Source organism: Limulus polyphemus, unplaced genomic scaffold (genome assembly GCF_000517525.1).
Source record: "Limulus polyphemus unplaced genomic scaffold, Limulus_polyphemus-2.1.2 Scaffold1184, whole genome shotgun sequence".
NCBI lineage: Eukaryota > Metazoa > Arthropoda > Merostomata > Xiphosura > Limulidae > Limulus > Limulus polyphemus.
Window position 1 is genome coordinate 91,496 of NW_013666794.1, and position 21,901 is coordinate 113,396.

Sequence of the window (21,901 nt, forward strand, 5' to 3'; positions counted from 1 at the left end):
CATCACCATATAGCTAGTTTTCAAAAGATACTTTAACAACTAGAAATCATCTCATGCTTGTAAGCTGTAAATCTACACAATGATACATTTTAGTACATCTGATAACATTATCTTGTTCTTCAAGAAAAAGAAAAAAACATACTTCATCCATTTCTCCAAAAATCAGGACATAATCCCCAGCACTTAACTCTAACTCAGCCTCAGGATTTTCATTTGGTGACTGTTGTAAGGGGTCATACGAATATCTGGCCATGTATACTCTACAGTGACCTCTACCTGGCAATTCAATATGATCAACTGAAGATTTTCCAAGGGCATCATCTTCAGTCCCTATCATCTGGTACATGTCATCCACAGAGGTAGCCATCCCTGACATAAAATTCCACTACTTACTAAACACAATTGCAAAATCTAGGTAATATATTTTAATTCTTAGCATATTTGCCCCCCAGTGGCTCAGTAGTAAGTATACAGGCTTACAACACTAAAAATTGGGTTTCAATATCTGTGGTGGGCAGAGAATAAATAGCCTATTTTGTAGCTTTGTGCTTAACAAAACAAACCTAAGCATATCTATAAACTAGTAATTTCTAAGATCACTTTGAGCTAATTGTCTGTCCTTCATTATTGACCTCCTAAATAATTCTTGATAAAAACCAGTTTCCTTTGTTGTTGTTTTTTTACACGAACAAATATCAAATGTCTTTCTCTTCTTGTTCAAGTGGTCATTTTATTCATTTATTTCAAAATTATAAAACAAAATAATTTTCCAACTAATTACTAAAATTACATTTACCACTGTCAACTTGAGCTGGACTAGCTGCTGTAATGGCAGGAACAATAGCTGATGTTATTTGTGGAGTTATGTATGTTGATGTAGGAGTCATCTGTGGACAAGTGTACGTGGCCATTACATGTACTCTGGATGCAGGAGCAGTAATGATGGACACAGGGGCTGGTGAAACTATAGGCCTGGCTGTTTGGAATGGTGTTGCGAATGAAGTGGCTGTCATACTAAAAGGGGGTGCTGTAGAATAAGATACAACACTTGGGCCAAATAAACTTTGTACGGCTGAAAGATGGCTTGAAGTCCAAGATACTGAAGAGGAGATAAGAAAAATCTATACTTACTTCAACAGTAAACTTTAGGAAATTTTTAAACTCATTCAAATGACTTTTGTTTCACACAAACACAAAAATCATAAAAATTATCAACTTCATGACACAAAATGCCTCCCCATAATTGTGCAAAATAATAAGAGTATAAACAAAAGTATTTCTTCAATAATGTTCAAAATTAGGTTTCTGCAAAAACTCATGAGTATTTTGAGTTACTTAAAAACAATTTATGGGAAAGCACAATTTACTTACCATATCCAGGTATTTGACGGTCAAGTTCAGCAAGAAGCTTATCATCCTGTTCTAATTTGGCCATGAGAAGATCAAGCTCTCTACGTGTAACAGAAGGTCCTTTGGCAATTATGAAAACAAAGCAAAACATGATGACATTTTGAAAGTAAGCTTTGATCCAGTTTATGATCGATTAAGTCAAATGAAACCCGAAGGGAAATAAACGTACAAACACAGAAAGTAAAATAAATTTTAAAATCTAATAAAGTTATTACTTCTACATATACTGAATGTAGAAAACAATTTATGAATAGCTGGAATTATAATACTCATCTTTGACATGGTAAACCAACTGTTATAAGATAATGCCAATCCCCCCCCCCCTCCATTTTCAGTTCATTTTTATGGTTTAAATTATCTTTTTTTTTTAAGTATCAAATTACTATTATTTTTCTTAAGGAACTAAAGTGATCCAAAAATGTAATAAGTTGCATATGACAAGTTATATCCTTCTGTGCATATTTTGGAACATGCTATCTGTAAAAAAGTCATTTTATAGATGTACATGCTGCTGTCAGCCTGAAACTAGCATGACCTGATTTGAAATGGTCCTCTGTGGAGTAAAGAATGTTGTGCATGTGAAGACTGATATGTGGCAAGCTTCAACTCCATTGTGCTCACAGTACTTCGTGCTTGTTTGAATTTTCAGGAAACCATACGTGTGTAAATAGCAAGATTTGATGACAGATCATGACACTAAGTGTATCTGTACTGAGGGATATGTACTAGTTCACATATAAAAAGCTCAGTAATGTTTCTTTCCAACTAAGTTTACCTCCAGAGCACCCATGTCTCTCCCAACAATATACAAGTGCTTGGTGCAGTTGGTCATGAATACACATCGCATTGATATAGACTAAGTAACAATAATATAGTTCTGTTTGAGTGCTTTCAATGAATATTATGATAGTAAAAGTAACACATACTGATATTTTGTATGCATGCTTTGTCATAGAGGCCACAGTGTTGAAATGAAATTATGTAAATTATATATATATATATATATATGTGTGTGTGTGTGTGTGTGTGTGTGTGTGTGTGTGTGTGTGTGTGTGTGTGTGTGTGTGTGTATATATATATATCAGATTTGATAATAAACATAGTTTTTCTAATTAACTGAGAAGTAATTAACACAGAAAATATATACTTATTAATGTATATGTTTGCACACACACGCTAGTGGCTAGCACATTAACCACTAATACTATATTTCCGTCCAATTTTATTTTTCTAGGATGCAGTGAGCCATTTTATACCCCTAAATAACACCCATCTTTTGTAACGAATACAAAATATTCCATTTACAAATATATTTTTCTCTTAAATGTGAAAAAGGAAACAAGAGACAACTCTTAAATCTTAAATTACAAAAATATATATACTTTTATATATCATAGTCATTATTACTATATTATAGTTGAGAACCAGAATTTGAGTTCCCCTAACAATTACCTTTTACTGTGCTGTAAGGAAAATATTCCAGATGATCTGCTGTTAATAAAATAATCTGTGACAAGTACATATGCAAATGTTTTAACTAAATCATTTCAATAATTCAGTTGCTATAAAAGAGCTGACTGTATGAATGTAACATATTACCGACATCTACGAAAAAGAGAGCAGCAAAACCACAAACACAATCTAGAATCATAGGTATTAGTTTACAGAGGTATACTTACTCCTGACCCCCCTGTACCTAGCTAGCTGTGAGTACATTTGTTTGGATTTCTGAGGTTCAAGAAGTAGTTGATCAATAGCAGGAGAAGAGAAAGAAGGTTCTATCCATAGGCAGACAAAATAAAAAAAAAAAACAGAAAGAGAAGAAGATTTCAGAGGTAGAAAGAGACAGACAGATGCAAACCTTCAAATTGTCTCACAACATATCCAGTATGTGCACACTGCATGTTCAGAGTATCAATTCTTGATACACTAATCATGAGGTAACTTGCATATTGGAGTTCTCTTCCATATCAATATTACATGTGGTAATCATGAGATAGCTCACCTGTTGGCATTTCCTTCTGCATCAACTCTTAATATGGTAATCATGAGATAACTCACCTGCTGGAGTTCTCTTCTATATCAACTCTTCATGTGATAATCAGGAGATAACTCACCTGTTCGTATTCCCTTCCAAATCAACTCTTTATGTGATGATCAGCAAATAACTCACCTATTGGAGTTCCCTTCCATATCAACTGTTCATTCGATTACCAGCAGATAAATCACTTATTGGTATTCCCTTCCATATCAACTCTTTATGTGATGATCAGCAAATAACTCACCTATTGGAGTTTCCTTCCATATCAACTCTTCATGCGATTACCAGCAGATAACTCACTTATTGGTATTCCCTTCCATATCAACTGTTCATGCGATTACCAGCAGATAAATCACTTATTGGTATTCCCTTCCATATCAACTTTTTATGTGATGATCAGCAAATATCTCACCTATTGGAGTTCCCTTCCATATCAACTTTTTATGTGATGATCAGCAAATATCTCACCTATTGGAGTTCCCTTCCATATCAACTTTTTATGTGATGATCAGCAAATATCTCACCTGTTGGTATTCCCTTCCATATCAACTCTTTATATGGTAATCATGAGATAGCTCACCTGTTGGAGTTCGTTTTCATATCAGCTCTTTATGTGGTAACATGAGATAGCTCACCTGTTGGAATTTCATATGTACTCTTCACATGGTAATTATGAGATAACTCACCTGTTGGAGTTCCCTTCTATATCAATTCTTTAAGTGGTAATCACAAGATAACCCACCTGTTGGAGTTCTCATTTATATCAACTCTTCACATGGTAATCAAACTCACCTGTTGGAGTTTTCTTCCTTATCAATTCTTCATGTGGTAATCATGAGATAATACAACTGTTGGGGTTCCCTTCTCTATCAACCCACCAGTGCCTGAGCATTCACTCAATTATCATACCACTAACAGAATAATTACATAACAAACTAAGCAGAATTTTAAAACAGATTAAACAATTCTCCTCAACACTTGTCACACTGGGTTCATCAAATTCACAATCTTATTCACAAACAAAATACTTTGATGTAGGTACATTTTAAGCCATAACAGTATCATTATATAAGGAAAAATCTAAATCTAAGTGTAGTTTTGCATGTAGTATAGTAGACAAAACATCAGCATGACAGAAGAAACTCCATGTACTCTGATTTTTGTCACAGATCATTACTTCAATCATATATCGTATTTGGTAAGCTTACGGGTGTATGTGTGCATAAAATAATGGATTCAAATATGATAAATATAAAAACCCTGCTTTTTAATACAAAGATCTTGATTTCTGTAAATACATATTTTATAATTAATAATAAGTTAATGTACTGTTTCAAATATCCACAATAATATATATACACACACACAGATCATCAATTAATATTTGAGTCTTAGGCATTTTAACTTAATTAGCTAAAACATATTAGACTAGTCCTGAAAATACATACATTTGATTATTTTACTTACTTAGCTTGGCAGCAAGCTGAGAAAGTTCTTCTTTAAGTTTTGCCTCCCCTTCAGTGTGTGCTCTCATCCTCTCAGATGATTCAGAGAAAATAGGAGAACCAGGAACAGATGATGCTGCCATGGTGACAAAGCTTGTTGTGAGTGCAAATATATTTCTTAAACATTTTTCTTTATTTAAAAAACACTAATAACTATTTGTTGTTCTTCCTAACTCTAGATTGTAGCTCCTCCTTGCTAATTTTATAACAAGGGAATAAATAATGTTGTTTCTCTTCATAAAACAACTAAACAAAATCTCCATCACTAGGATTTAAAAATATGAAATTTATATGCTTCTGTTCAACAATACATAGTATGTTAAGTTAATAATGTTAATTACTACATTTTGGAAGTGTGTTGTTGCCTGTCTAGTGACTATTGACAAAATAACTGTAAGATGGTTCCAGATATTCCTGTGTGAATCTAAAAGTCCAAATAAAGGGGTACCATCTAAAACTTCAGTTTGGTCAGACCAATCACTGATTTATCTTAACTTTGAGGTGGTCAGACTGACCGTTGATTTATCTCAATTTTCAATTGAGACCTAGATGTATTAACAGGCTTTTGTAAAATAAATATGATCAAGAAATTATTTTGATTAGTTGTTTTAACTTACAGAATGTTTTTTTAGGTTTGTCAAGCTCAGCCAGCAGTTTGTTATCCTGCTCAATACGCTGGAGAATCCTTTCAATTTCCTTTGAAGCAGAGTCTAGCGTGGTTGGAGTTGTGAGGGATGAGGATGAAAAAGACAGCTGGTCTGATGTTGCTGGTTTTACTAGTGAAGATAAGGAAGTTGTTAAGTCACTTTCTGAAGTGGTTATTTGAGAGGATAATGTAACATCTGATGATAATGGTTCTGCAGTTATACCTAAAAATAAAAATACAGTACTAAACAAGAAGAAAGCAATATTAACAGAACATGCACAATGAAATGATTAAAAAACAAAAAATCAGGTGAAAGAGAAACATAATAAGATCTATGATGTATAACAGGAGAAACAAAACATCTATTAAAATTAAATATCAAGTATTAGAAAAACTAATTTCTTTATTAAAATGTACCCGCAATCAACGTTTTATAAAAAGTAATTCATTACTTCTTGTGTAATTTTTAATTCGGTTTTATTTAATCAATAACATTAAAAACTAATATGCTGATTAAGTAATAACACCATTATGCAATTTTAACTTATTTTTAACAACGATTAACTTAACAAATTAGTGGTGATATTTGTGGTGTTATTGACCCTTGACATAAGTAACGCTTCTCTAATAACACAGACAGGTTTATCCCAGCTATATCAAAGGGTCCAGGGTTTGATAATTGATGCTGCCTAACATGCTCTGCACTTTAGTTGTGGGCGAGCTATAAAAGTGACAGTCAATTCCATTATGCAGTTCAAGGAATTAGAGAAAGCCTTGTGATGGCTGGCTGCCCTCTTCTTCCTTCTGGTTAATAGTTTAACATTAGGGGTGGCTTTTTAAACCAAATGCTCACAGGTTGAAAAGGTTAGTTCTCATCTCAGTTGTTTTACCTAATAAGTTAGACCTAATTAATTTTTCTTAATTTGAATCAAACTTCCAAAAAAAGAAACAAACAATCTTTAAAATCCAGCTAGGAGATTACTGAGTGAGTGCTTAGCTTTGGAAATTTAGGGTATTTACAAGAAAAGTGTATTCTCTGGAGATGAGAAGTAATAATTTAAAGTAAGTTTTATAACAGAAAACTTTAACTTTGTCTCTTCATTTTCCCATACATAAACTTGTTTGTCCTATGAATATGATATTCTCTGTACTTTAAGAATACTGTCAGTACGTGTAAACAACACTTTCTACATAACATGAGTTATTATATTGATAAAAGTAATGAGAGCTAATTTTACACAGTTACTCATAACTGAATCTAACTGTGCAACAGCTGCTTGATAGTTCTCTTACACACAAACAAAAAAACTAAGGAAGATAAGATATGATTCCAGGAGACTTTTGTAATAGTGTTCCAGCTGTAATATATATACAAATCATTAACTCTTGTTGATGTACTTAACTGTTGTAATTGAAGTAATTATGACAGTAATACTTTTGTTTCAGTGGACTCATAGAATGATACCATTGTTGAGACAATAAACTACGGTAGTGATAATTTGGATTCAGTGCACCATTCTTGAAAAGATGAGTAACTGTTGATATTGTCCAATTAACAAACTATGGCTATGATATTTTTAGATGAGTGCACTCATACAGTGATACCATTGTTGAATTAATGAACTATGGTTGTGATAATTTGGGTTGATTGCACTATTTTTAAAAAAAAGATAAGTAACTGTTGATATTGTTCAATTAACAAACTATGGCTATGATATTTTGGTTGAGTGCAAGACTACTCAAAAGATTATAATTGTTGACTATATTTCATATTATTAACTTAAAAATAAGAAAAGTTTAAATCAGTAACTATTACTTAAAAATATATGTGCTGTTTATCGTTAAACTTGACTGATTAATTAGAACATGAATGTTTGTAATATCGTATCAAGGAAACAGTTATCATTTTGACATCACAGTGTAGTTAAAAGGTTTACCTTTAGTGGTTATGTATGTTATTGTTGAAGATCTATTTCAAATACGTGAAGTGTGGGACAGAAGGTCAATTTGGTACATGAATGGAAGAGATTATTAAGAAGTTTAAAATGCTGGAAGAGAAGAAATTGATGAAAAGTACTGACCATATGTACTGGACATCAGAGTCCCTGCACTGGCCAATATCCTGTCCACTTCTTGAACAGAATGTAGCTCCTCACCATGTGAAACCTGAAAAAACAAGAAATAAAAACTGAAGCCTTGTACTGAACATCCCTTACATTTCTGAAGCTCATCAAAATCAGACTTTTCATAAAAACACTAGTCTATTTCAAAACTCCTTGGACTCTATGTATAGCATAGGGTTTTACAGTTTTTCTAATTTGGAAAACTCTTCTTGAATTTATTTCATAAAGCATAGTGACTTAACAGAATTTTGTCACACTTTCAAGGAAACATAAACCATAAAATAATAAGGTTTGTAGATTATGTTTTGGCTTACATCAGCTGAATGAGATCTCTGTGTACTCCAAGCCCACTTTTCCCGTGACCGACGGAGTGTAGCCATCTCTAAAACAAGCTCTTCATGGAGAACATTCTGGAGTTCACATTTCTTCTGGAGTTCTCGAACTTTTGACTATAGCACAAGAAGGTAGAGAAAATTGTTTGCATTAATTACCATTACAAAAAATATTCATGTAAGTCATGGTTACAGCAGTCAGTCAAAACAGTTTAACTGCTTTTATACGAGTACTGTGGTTCATATTTTGTTTATTGTTTAACCACGCCCACTTTCATTGTATTTTAAACAAATTTATCTCATTATTTCTGTTAGAAACACTGAGAAAATGCTGTAACATTCGTAGTTTTATGTTCATTAGACTGTTGTGATTCCACTGAAAACAAAAAGGGGAAAAATTTATACCACAAAAAATGGCTAAAGTTAAATAGAAGTTTTAATATTCATGATGTTTCAGACTGGGAAACCCTTCATCTGGTGATTTCAAAGAAAGATGTCCTGGCCCAAAATGTTGTGAATATTAAAACACTTATTTAATGTTAGCCTTTTTTTTTTGTGGTGTTTTTTCCCTTCTTTTGTTATGCTTTCCATAGCAGTATTTAGCTGTTGTGATTCTGTGCTTCAAATCTTCCAGCTTATTTAAACATGCAAAAGACACTGCATGTTTGATGCGCCCCTGAAGAAAAAGTGTCATGGCATAAAGATCAGGATCCCCACACAACAGAATTAGTTCCGCATGTTCTTCCAAGGTTAATGACATCCCAACCAACATTAACTAAAATGTCCCTGTAGACACTATTGCTAGAAAAGAACAGAATGGAAAACTATTTCTAGGAACCAGGAGGGATGCAGCAGAGTCACGACATTTCATATCCATTACTTAAAGCTTAGAATAATTTCAACAAATGTGTCACTGTTGATAAAATGCTTAGTAAAGAATAAAAAAGAAACTATTACTAGGAACCACAGAGGCATGATATTTTATAATTGTTATTTGGTGTGATAAATACTTTGGCTCTTCTAAACCTTCATCTACAAGGTCACAATGAAAGAGAATCCTATTACAACAGAAGAATTTTTCATAAGGTTGTTGAGTTTACAGCTTGCTGGAATCCAGATTAAGGTGAACATCAACAAAAAGCCAAAGTTAAGCTCGATGGATGCTAGGATTACATCTCATATTCATCTCAAAATCAAACTATTTGTGAAATTGTTGTAAGTGGCATTACAAATGTAAAGTATTCTTCCAACTGTCTAGACATAAAACCAGACTGCAACAAAGAAAACAAACTTTCTTTTGTTGTAGATATATTAGTTAAAATAGAAAAGTAATTTAATCTTTACTAGCAGACCTGGCCACAAGGCAAGGTAACAAAGGCAGCTACCTAGATCCCCATTCTATGGGGATCTGCAGATATCTTTATGATTGATTCTCAAAATGAAGCAGCAAAAACCAAATGCTGTATGGTTGACCCATTAATGAATGTATCATGTTATTCTATTACACAATTTCTGTCATTAAAAGTGATTCCATGCATGAGTAAGGTCATTTCAAAATACAATATATACAGATGTTATTAGAAATGATTGTAGCCTATATAAATAAAGTAATAATATCTATTTATCTATGTGTTTGTCTCCTCTTAAAATGCATTTTTTTCTTTACTAAGCAATGCCCCATTTTTTATTTGTATTTATCAGTCAAAATCCATACATTAATAAATTTGGCTTGCTAGGACTAAATTTTTTTTTTTTTTACAGTTATTATTTATTTTCACATTGTTTTATTGTGGACTTCTGTGAGGGGCCTCACTCTTTGTATCTTGCCTAGAACTCCAAAATAGCTAAAGATGGATGTGTTTATTAGATATGGTAGTGTGCTCTGTTATGAAAGCAGAAGGAATACTCATTCAACTCCAGAATCTTTTTGAAATGCGGTCTTTCACTTGACAATCTTTGTGGCCTAAGATACGATGGCTGTTCTACTATATCTGGCCATTGTATTAGAAGACAGACACATGTGAAATATCTGGCTCTAAATGTATATCACGTGCACATAAGTTTAGTAATTTTGGTCATAGGTACAAAAAACAAAATAATAAGACATTTCTTGTGAGTGCTCCTTCTCTGCAGTGAAAAAGCAAGCTTTGTAGCACCATGGTGGAAAAAACTCTCAGTGACTTAATAGAGTTGTCAGATGATTATATTTAGAATCACTTTTTGTTGTTAATCATTGTTAATTTGTCACTTGTATAATGTCTTCGTTGCATCTATTGTGTGCACATACTGTATATACATGTTGCGCTAAATGTACTATACATATGGTATTAAATATACAATATGTATCGCTACATTACTATACATATTGTTTTGTGTACTATACATACACATATAGAACAATATCTTGGATACACTATCGTTCCTGCTCTTATTGTATGACTTGTCATTTTGTACAAAAACATCCAACTTTTGTATTGGAGTTAATTGGTATTTGTGATCCACCAAATTTTTTGGGTGCAGAATACCTCTTAAAATGGCGATGGAGGAAATGACAGAAACTTAATGTTGTTCACCCACATACATCTAAACTCTGAATTTGTTTTTGAGGTTACACAGTGAGAGAAAACATATTACAATGAAGAAAAAGAAATGATATTGGTGAAAAGTGATGGATTCCTATTTCATTTTGTTTAAAGCCTCTGTCCATCACGGGGGAATGTAACCCACGATTTTAACGTTGTAAATCCATAAATTTACCGGTAACACACTGGGGACCCTCTTTCACAGAAAATGGGATTAAACCGACAGTATTAAAGACATCCATCATATCTTAATCTATTTTCTACAGTTTTTAGCTGCGACATAGCAGCTCCTAGAATGGCTCCGAGTTGGTTTTGTTTTTCTTGAAGTGCAAACTTTTAGCTCATAGCTCTGTCATCTCTTGATCGACTTGAGATCTAATAACAGTTTTGGATTCGGGAGGTCAAATCCTTTCGATCGATGCATTTTAACATGCCCAAGGCCTCATAGATTAATTTACTCTAATCCTGCCTATTATTTCAGTTTGAGGGTAGTCTGGTGGAGGTCCTGATGAGTAATAAAATCGAATCGAATATATGCGCGCCTCATACTAGGTATTGCTGGCTCATAAAAATATAGTTAATAAAAAGGGAAAAAGATCTCATAGATTAATTTACTCTAATCCTGCCTAAAATAATTTCAAGTGCCGCGGCTATTGAAGATTCCCTCTTGTTTTTCCTTAATCGGCTAGAAAAACATTTTCCGTTAATTTCTAATTCAAATATTGCAAAACAGGCTTCAGGCTTACCATTATCTGTTATTTCAGTTCTTTTGTAAACTTTTCTCTAATATAAATCTATTTATGGTTTCAAAATCGCCCGAGACTATATCCAGGCAACAATTTTGAATTATTATTATTAGCTCTTGCGAGAAGGGGGTTATACTGTAATTTGGCAGTGCGACTCGAGTATTATTAGCACGTGGTAACTTCTGTTTTTTACATACATCAATCTACCACATAACTCAGATATAGAAAAAAATAATCATCTCAAGTTGGAAGAACTTTCCAGCTTGTAAATTAAAAGCCAACAACGGATGAATCTCAAGGTCACGCACGATAAGACCACTCGAGCATGCTAGCAGAGATCGCTAGATTAATTCATTAAATAATGGCCTCCATTTGGATGAAGCTTTTATTGTTGTGCCTTCTTTAGAATGTTGATCATGCTCGAAATACAGCCACTAGTGGTTTCCAGGGAAACCGTGAATACTCAACGTTTCATCTAAAAGTGCACGCACTGCTGACTTCACAACTTCACACTTATCAATACCCGACTTAGATTTTATTTTACTTTCTCGGGTAAATATTTTAGGGTTAGTGATATGACTTGTCTACACGCTTAATTTATAATATCTACTTCTTCGCAAACCGTGAAGTATACATACCTCTAAAGATTTGATCACTTCCAATGATTGTTGTTTCTCGGAATCCTCATTTTGACCAAACAAACGAGCTTCCTCCTGGTGTTTCTGAAGTTCAGCGAGAGCATCCCCATGTTCTTTATCTAACTCCTTCCGCTTCTCAGCAGCTTCTCGCATGTGCTACAGGGTTGAATAATAAAGTATTATTGCATATTAGAACACGTGAACAACAGCGGGTACTGTTATATTTAATATTGTTATATTCTGGGATATATGAATAATAGAGAGCATTATATATATGTGTTTATATATATAAATTTATTTTCTTTTTCATCAGAGGTGAAACTAAAAATATTATCTGTGACGTACCCTCTGCTGTGGACTGCAGTTTCGCTTATTCAAGATTCATCAGCACACACATATACATATATACAATCATTAAACAGTTGGTCCACTGTATAATATCGAATAATGAATTCGACGAAAGATCATAACATTTTTCACATAGTTAATTAAGGTTACTATACGGTGAAGTAAAACGGACTCCAAACCCTCACTGATAATAGAGTATTTTGATACCAGAAATAAACGACCTTACAACACCAAATTGTTGTTTTTATTTTCGGTTTCTGTTTTAGTGGAACGCTCTCGAAGAAGCTGGAAAGCGAAACGTTGAGTGTCTAATCAAATACAAATAACAATTTGATGTTATAAGGTCGTTTATTTTTAGTATTAAAATGTCTTCTATACACCAATACGCACCACAGAAATTAAATAATAGATAGTATTGTTTAATTCTACTAAATAGTATCAAGTGAATAAGAGTAACACTGTTGAAAACTGGAAGAGATTATCATGCAAATTGTAGTTACTGAACGAATTGAATAACACTATTATTAAAACTTCACAAATTCTATTATGTCTCAACAAATTCGCCGCACTAAAGGCACTCATTCCCTCATGAATACAAAACCAAACACACATTGTTGCCCCGGTGTTTTCTGATACAGTCACAGGCAAAAGTATTTGGGCAGTTAAAAACAAGAGAAAAACACAAAAAGTAACTTCTATCATTTCTTAATTGCTCTATTGACAAATATACATTAAAGATTCAGTTTTTGCAACTGATTCATCAATTGGAAAACGAAGTTTTATAATGAATATTGAAAACACGGAAATACCAAAAATATTATTAATACGGACGTTTCGTAACTTCATTAAATTTCATCACCAGCGTTAATATCTAAAAAAACGTTACTTCAAAATATTCGAATTACAAAAAACAACATTAGTACTGAGCGAGTTTTCGTATTCAATCGGAAGTTTAGAAAGAACAGATTTAAACTATAACAATATAACGGAATGTACGATAAAACGTGCGGCATACATTTAATAATAAATCATTGTTAAGAGAAACTATTACAGCTAGAGGCTTAAATGCAAGTATAAACACTGTATCTTTAAAAATAATAAAAAGTATCAAATAAAAACGAAATTTTACAGTCGTAATTATGTACAGTACAAACTTGTAGTTATTCTGAAGATGAATGCTGGAATTATCAGTTAATCACCATGGTAAAGGCTATTTAATACCTTCACTAAAGTCTCCAGACTGCTTACTTTCCCCTCCAGGGTCACTACGTCACTTTGAGCTGTCTTGTACTTATGACGTATCTCCTCCAATGAATTTCTTAGTTGATGACATTCCTTGGTTACCTAAGTGAGAAGAGCAAACAAGTTAATTTTAGGTTTAGTTGCTAATAGATTCGGTTACATAGTTTATAGATTATCTAGTAATAGAATTTTGTGTTCTTAATTTCTTTTTACTACGGTTTTCTAAAAGGTATACAATTAATTTAAAAGGATAACGAAAAAAGTATAAAACTTCACACAAGAATTCCTTTGAATAATTAGAATTAAGTTACATCAGTCTCTCACGTGGAACAAAATGTTCTCGTTGTCACGGTGACTGTACATGTAGTTTAGTACAATTTCAATTGGATACATAGATACGTACGACCACATTCACTCAAAACACTGGGGACGGCATGAAACCAGCAATTTATCAAATAACGAAAAATTACATTTTTCTTATATTCAATCCTGTTTACACTATAGAATACTTCTGATATGACGAACGCTTGAACATTTTTCATTAAAAGCTTTAACCTGAAATTAGGCTTTCTTTAAGCGTGTAGGATCACCGAGTATGGGATTGTTTTGTTTTTTGTTGTTGTTTTTTTTAATTTCGCGCAAAGCTACACAAGGGCTATCTGCGCTAGTTGTCCCTAATTTAGCAGTGTAAGACTAGAGGGAAGGCAGCTAGTCATCACCACCCACCGCCAACTCTTGGGATACTTTTTTATCAACCAATAGTGGGATTGACCGTCACGTTATAACGCCCCTACGGCTGAAAGGGCGAGCATGTTTGGTGTGACAGGGATCCGAGTATGGGAGAGCCGAGAAATGGAACTTGGAGAACCACAACACCTCCTCAATTTTTTTTTACCAGAAATTACTGATGGGGTCCATGGCTTTTTAACACATTTTGCTACTGTTTATACATTCTGTCTTGCCGGTTACGACAAAAGTCACACACTAAAGATATAAACAAAAATACACTGAACATTACAATTGACCCCACTAAGTACAGCTAGGGTTTCCTGTGTTTTTTGTAAAAACAACTCAACGATTACACCTTTGTTCTTTTATTTTCTTTTCTTTTATTTTTTTTTTTGGTCACTGCTTTACACCAAGTGTTGTAACGGGAAAAACACAAAACTATTCAATATTGTTACGACAGCGGAAGTCACGCGACGCTGAAGTTTCTAGAAGGATCACGACTTATCGAGGAATCCCGCGAATGTCCGAGTGGTTGCCAGGCGCCCTCTTTTTTAGTATGTAAGCCCGGCAAATAAAGCCAGCGAGAGATAGATATGCAGATAGAGATAATTGAGTCAAGCGAACAGTAGGTACCGTAAGCAAAGTGTGTGAATCACTGTGATTTATAGCGTGTGTTATAAAAGAAGTTAAGTTTAAAGTGACTGTGGAAATTCTGTGTATTACAAAGTTATATCGAGAAAGAATAAGCAAGTTTTAATTAAGAAAGGACTTGTATCACTGAAGTTCCTCGGAAAGAATTTATACCGGAAATTAATAAACGAGCGTATGTGGTGCAGTTAACGGTACAAAAACAAGTCCGTAATATGATAGTTAAGTTAGGCCTAAATCTACTTAACAAGATAACCAAGGACAAATTTTTCTTTATGAAAATATTAATTCATCTAATTTCAACAATTTACAGGAAGAACTTGTTAAAATAAGTAATATTTTTTTTACTTACAGTTAAACAAGTTAACAAGTCTGAAACCTATTTAATAACTGTTTCCCTAGGTCTATCTAGCATTGTCAGGAGGCAAACTTCAATTACAATAGTAAAATAGTTTTTTTTTGTTTTTTTTAACTATGCACAAAGCTACAGAAGGCTATCTGTGCTCTGCCCACCACGAAGACATGCCGCTGTGCCACTGGGGGCAGTAAAATAGTTCAAACTGTCACGTATTACAGTATTAGTAATAATATTACATCATTAAACAATAATGTAATAAAAATAAACAATAGCTAAGGAAAAAATACAATATATATATATATATATATAAGTTCGGATTTTCCTGTATGATACTTCTTTAATGTTTCTACGAGTTATACTGTTTTCTTAGTACAATATCAATATCTAAAAACATCAAAGATTGTTTGTTTATCGCAAAGCTACACAATGGGCTATTTGAACCGCGGGGAATCGAACCCCAGATTTTAGCATTGTAAATACAGTAATTTACCGTTTATCTACATCGGGGAACAAGGTTAGAGGAGTGATTATACTTTGCTGTGTGTTTAATTACGTTAGAGGGAGCTTTCCAATGTTCTTTGAATCTTATTGAAAGCTGTAGAATATTTTCTTTTTATATTTAATTTGATACACTGATACTGATGAGTTATTGTCTGTATGCTTTCTTGACAGAAGATGGCCTATAATTACCAGTTATAATAGCTTTGAGTTTTTACCATTTTTCATCATTAGGCCCAACAGTGTTTTTCCCTTTGCGTTATGGCTGTGATATAAATGTAAGTTGTATTTTCTACTTGCTTTAGTAAAATAGGAATTTTAAAAAATATTTCACGTATTTAGTTTGTATGTAGTTTTAGCATAAACACGTGACTCAGAAAGTCGTTGATACTGCCTTGTTCTAGTTGCTTTATTTTCTATAGTAAATAACGTCTATTCTACCAGAGAGGATATTGCAGAAACATATAGTATCCGGGTTGTATGGATTAGTAAGCTGAAAGTATTAGCGATTGTAGTATCATTTGGTGGCCAACATGACGTTGTCTAAATGTTCCCACCCACCAATGCTGTGAAAGAACATATGTCACGAAGGATGCTGTAAACTTGACAAAGAAACCAAGTTTACCTGTTTTATTTAAATTCTACTTGGTTTTCATTGTGAATAATTCAGCAGATATTTATCTTGTATATTTGTTAAATTTCACGCAAAGCTACTCGAGGACTTTCTGCACTAACCATTCTAATTCAGAAATGACAGTCTAGAGGGAAAGCAGTTATTCAACAATACCTACCGCCAACTTTTGGGTTTATCTTTACAAACAAATATTGGAATTAAACTGTCACATAACAACGCCTCCACAGCTGAAAGAGCGAGTATCTTTGGTAATGAGATTCAAATCCACTACTTGCAGATTGCGAGTCGAGCGCCCTCTCACCACCAAAAGCTGACGAGCTGTTCACTGATGCAGTACAGGTGATTTACACTTCTATACGCAGGTAAGCACACTTTTTGTGTGTTTCTAAATAAAGCTTGTTTTCACTCTCTGTCAAACTTGTCGAATCTGTTTATTTCTCATGCAACTTAAAACTCAGTCAAGTTATCAAACACAGATTACTCAGACTCCTTATTTACTGAACGAATCCGCCATTATTAGAAAGTCTAACTATCTGATATTCGTAGGGAAATACCACAGTGCATCCTTTTCTGAATATTTGATTTGAACGTATAATCTGTCGACCAAGAATACTCTCAGAAAACTTCATCTTCGTGCAAAAACAAAGGTAAGTTTAAACATCCGTTTTCTTCAAACATGTCAATACCAGAACTTAATCCTAGAATTTTTAAATTGTAAGTCAGCTACGATTTGCTATCATTAGTTGAAGATTACCAAAGCTATACAATAATAACTTTTTTGAGAGTTTATACGTGAAAGGTAATGATTTATTTCTAGTTTGAAACGCTGTATTATTCGTACAAACAAAAACCTAGAGTAATATATGAATAAGGTAGACTATCAAGATGTAGTTCGAATAATTGGTAAAAAAAAATGTTAACATGGGGAAAAGATGTTAGTTAAAAATATTCTGAACATTTTCGTGAACTAAAAATCCTTCATGAAAATCAGCAAGCAAGAAATGAAGAAGACAGCAGAAAATTGGATGTTAATCATTCTAGTCGACAGGTGTCTTCAAGTGAACTGGAACTTTTACAAAAGGTTTACAGCTGCTACAAAACACCTTCCAATTATAGAACTATAAATGGCACTAGAACACTTAGCCAGAAAGATTTCCATTCTAGAACAATTAATAGTAAATTTAACTTCAGAAAAAAATCTGAAAATATTGATGGTTTTCCTAACAACCTCAAATTACTCAAAGTACATTTTTCTTATCTTCCGAACAATCATCCTACCTTAAACCTGTCTCAAATTTTTTCTTCATAGATCATTAATTTTACTGATTAATCTCGAGCTTTGAAATTCAACTTAAAGTTCGAGGAATTAAAAGCTTTAGGATCTTTAAGAAATGACAAAGACATAATTTTATTAAAATCGGATAAGGGCATTTCTGTTGCGGCTATAGATCGTTCTAACTACCTCAGTAACGTGAACATTATTTTAAACTATCAGAGACCCACAAAACATTTGCGGTCGAATTAGTATTTTTATTGCGACAGTACTTCTTTAAATACAGGATTTCTAAAATAATACAGACACCGAAATATACAATTCCAATTGTCTTAGGCCTAATATTAATTAAGCCTTTATTAAGCACGACCTCTATTCAATAGGAGAAATAAATTAACACTGTAATTTGTGTACGTTTTTTGCTTTAGTTTAATTAGGGCTAAACTTTACCGTACTTAATTATATTAATAGATAAACTAATAATGTTATTCTACGACCTAATGTTAGACCTTTTTAAAAACTATGAAAGCTTTTAATATGTTGTTGTACAAAATGTTTACCGAAATATATTTACATCCGCCTATTGTTTACATCCGTTGACAGGACTGACAGAAACGAAGTATTATTATAACAGATGATTCGGTTCACTTTATCAAATTAGATAATACTTTAAAACCAACGAAAATACGTTAATTAAAAACGTTTTTGTTACAGTTAAACTCCCCCCCCCCGTAGTTCAGCGGAAAGATTGGTTTTTGTTTGTTGTTAAACAAAAAGTTACACAATGGGTTATCTGCGTTTAACAACAACCAAATTCCTGTTAAAGAAAACGGCAAACTTTCTGGTGAATTCTATTTAATTTTTACGACCTTTAGTCTACCGAAGATTATAAGCCGAATGCCCCATAACGTCCATTGTTTCTTCTGCTTACAATTATAACCTTAGAAAAATATTTACTTTCAAAATTTACCACTCATGCCATAAAAAATATTTTTCTTTTATAAACACATTAGATTTTTTCAAAAATTAAATGATTTCAATTCGTGTTTTTATAATTAGTGTTGATGTTTTAAAAACAAATGTACAAACAAAATAACATATGTGCACTCGAATGTTATCAGAAATCTTTAATTTTCCAGCGAATTGTAGAATTTTTTAATTTGAAGGTGATAAGTATGACCAAATCTAAGGTTTAAATATGGGATATCCAGTTTAGCCTGTTTTATCTAATATATTTTTGATCAGGATAAAATAAAATGCTATTTCCACTTCCCTACACCCTCCAGTTTTCTGTATTCGTTATGTGGGTGACATTTTCCCGGCTTTTAAACATTCAAATTGAATTGACACTTTTCTTTCAAATTTTAAAGAAATTCATCCCAACATAAAGTTCATAGTAGAAAGTGAAGTTGATGGTAAGATTTATTTTTAAAATGTTTTAGTGGAAAAAAAAGGAGCCAATGTGTTTCACATGTCTGTTTTCTGTAAGGATACACATTCAGGAATTTACCTTCATTGGAATTCCTTCAACGATCCTAAACAAATAAACAGGAATCATAAAAAAAACTTTTTCATTCAGATAAAATTATCAGTTCTTCTCAACAGGCTTTTATAACTAATAAAAATGATAAAATCCCAATTTGTATTACAAAGAAGGTATAATTCCAAAGTTGTAAATGAAACTTTATGTTTCCTAGAAAGTGAATTATAGGTTGAAGCGACAAAGTAATAAGAATTTAGAAAACCCACCCCATTATTTTGTGTTGTCATATATCTTTAAACTTTCACGTGCTATTAATAAAACGTGGTCAAAAACTGTTAAAGAGTGTGATATGGATTCCAATGTAAAAATGTTCTTTCCTAACAGGGGCCTCCCCGTTGGCTCAACAGTAAAACTGGGGGATTATAAAGCTCAAAATTGGATTTTGATACCCGCGGTAAGTAGAGCACAGTTAGCCCATTGTGTAGCTTTGTGCGTAAACAATCTATAATGAAAACAATTTGGCCAGCTTCTTTGTTGATAATGCCGCATCAGGATCGGTGTATTAAATAAATGTAAAGACTGCGATAGTCCTTAAAGTGGAAAAAATAAACTAATCGATAGCTTTCAGCAAGATAGAAAGAACATTTGAAAGTTCCCTCTCATGTATTTGAATGCATGATTAAACATAATCACTCGTTTGATTTTTCAGATGTTTAAATCATTGATAAAGAAAATGTCATACATCGTCGAAAAATTAAAGTTCTCTTTATCTAAACCCGGGTTTTGATACCCGTGGTGGGCAGAGCACAGACAGCCCATTATGTAGCTTTGTGCTCAACTTCAAATAAACAAACTTTATCTAAACACAAAACTAAGTATTTATTCTCTATATTTCTCCCCTAATTAGCTATTGTTGATTTCTGTTATATTATTGTTTAATGACGTAACACAGTGAGGCTGAATAAATTATTTCAAAATAACATTGCACCCTCACCACATTGTTACAATCCATGTTGGCAAGCTGGTTATGTTCTATCTGACGACCGTGCTTCTGGACAATAGCACATAATAGTTTCCTCTGCAAAAGGCTCCGTTTTAAGCTTGTCATGTCCAAAGCTTGCCCCTTCTACATGATGGTTTCCATAAGGCATTTAGTGTATGAGGACGATGGTTTCACAGTATCTGTTTAAACAGTACAATCGCAAGAAAATCCACAGGTGACTTAGCCGGTATGTCTTAACATCATTATTCTCCAACTGCTTGAGGTATATAATGGTTGAACGGATATATAGAGGAAGAAACTTGTGTATTCATAACTATTGCCTGGGCACATGAACAACTTTTGCTACTTACCTTTGCGTTCGTGGATTCTCACTTGTCAGAAGACGTCGCACTTTGCTTACTACGGCTGGGGTGCGACTTGCTGCAAGTCTCTTTCAGGATAGTTCTGGTGTCCCAAGTTGATCCATATTGTTCTGTTTTCAAATGCTGTTAAGGACAATGGATATCCCAGTCTTGGGAATTCTAAATCGGTGGAATATTACTAACTATGTAATGCCAAAGTCAAAAGGTAGTTCTGATACATTATGTTCCACTACTTTATATCGGTTGTGTATGTCATGTGATTTGTTGATATTCATGTTCAATTTTTTTTTCATATAAAGCACTTAACTTTCAATATTATTAGATATTATAGCACGTGACAGTTTGAACTGTTGTACGATACGAGTCTATTCAATCCTTGCCACCTGACGACGGTGGGTAAACCTAGCGAAAGGTAGTTACAAAAAAAAGTTTTGAAACATATTTGTTTATTCGTAAACAGAAAATATAATTCGTCTCATTTTCTTAGAAATGTGACTCTATGAACATTTGAACACGTCAAGCAATATAATAAAATTTAACTGTAACGAAACTGATGTACATACAGACTTTTAAACCCGTTTTTGGATGTGCATACAACGGCTTACACACAACAATACAAGTAACACGACTATGTCTGACAGGCTTCTCTATATGATTATATCAAAAACAGCGCTCATCTGATAACTTGAACAAATTATTACTTAAACAAAATGTAGCAACGAAAGGCTAGTTGGTCAAACAGACAGAAACAAATCCGATTCAGTAACGCCTAGTTTACTTTAGATAAATTGACTAGGGCCGCTGATTGGTGCTTTTCAACTTTGCCATCTATTTATCTATCTTACAATATATTCTGATAAACGGCTGTAATTCAATCTATCATTTTAAAATGCTAATTTGTGTCCTATGTTTGACAACTAACTCTGTAAACGGTGACTGTTTTAAATCAAACTGGTGTATTTACATGTTTTACACTCACAAAAAAGAAACCTATCATTCTATAGGTATTTGAAGAACTTGTAGCAATCCGCCACAATTTCATTCTTCGTACTGTTATCTGACACTGAGCAGCTTGTACATAACAGAATAAGTAGAGTTGTTTAAACATTTGTTTAACAACAAGTTAAAGCTTGGAATGGTCTATTCTTTCATTGGGGTGTATGTCTGTGAGCCAGACAAGTTTCGGAGAATTCCACTCCTCATCAGTGACCCTGGACACTACCACCAATGAAATATCAGACCAAACCAAGCCTTTATACTAGTGAGGTATCGAAAATCAAAGTGGTGTATTTACGTGTTT

The 21,901-nt window shown here is 33.2% G+C and overlaps 1 protein-coding gene across 9 annotated transcripts in view; it reads right to left on the bottom strand.

Annotated features, from left to right (window-relative positions):
* Window positions 1-21,901, bottom strand: part of LOC106462501 (RIMS-binding protein 2-like) — a 179,356-nt gene that overhangs the window by 34,914 nt on the left and 122,541 nt on the right. For 6 of the 9 annotated variants that reach the window (XM_022389779.1, XM_022389783.1, XM_022389780.1 and 3 more), the window contains 10 exons: window positions 13,593-13,715; window positions 12,024-12,179; window positions 8,040-8,174; window positions 7,684-7,768; window positions 5,574-5,825; window positions 4,919-5,032; window positions 3,090-3,188; window positions 1,372-1,470; window positions 797-1,099; window positions 143-369 (listed from right to left, as the gene is read on the bottom strand). In XM_022389779.1, coding sequence (XP_022245487.1) covers window positions 143-369; window positions 797-1,099; window positions 1,372-1,470; window positions 3,090-3,188; window positions 4,919-5,032; window positions 5,574-5,825; window positions 7,684-7,768; window positions 8,040-8,174; window positions 12,024-12,179; window positions 13,593-13,715 — 1,593 coding nt within the window. The remainder of the gene's footprint in view (window positions 1-142; window positions 370-796; window positions 1,100-1,371; window positions 1,471-3,089; window positions 3,189-4,918; window positions 5,033-5,573; window positions 5,826-7,683; window positions 7,769-8,039; window positions 8,175-12,023; window positions 12,180-13,592; window positions 13,716-21,901) is intronic. The other 3 variants (XM_022389781.1, XM_022389784.1, XM_013922433.2) reach the window with 3 other exon arrangements.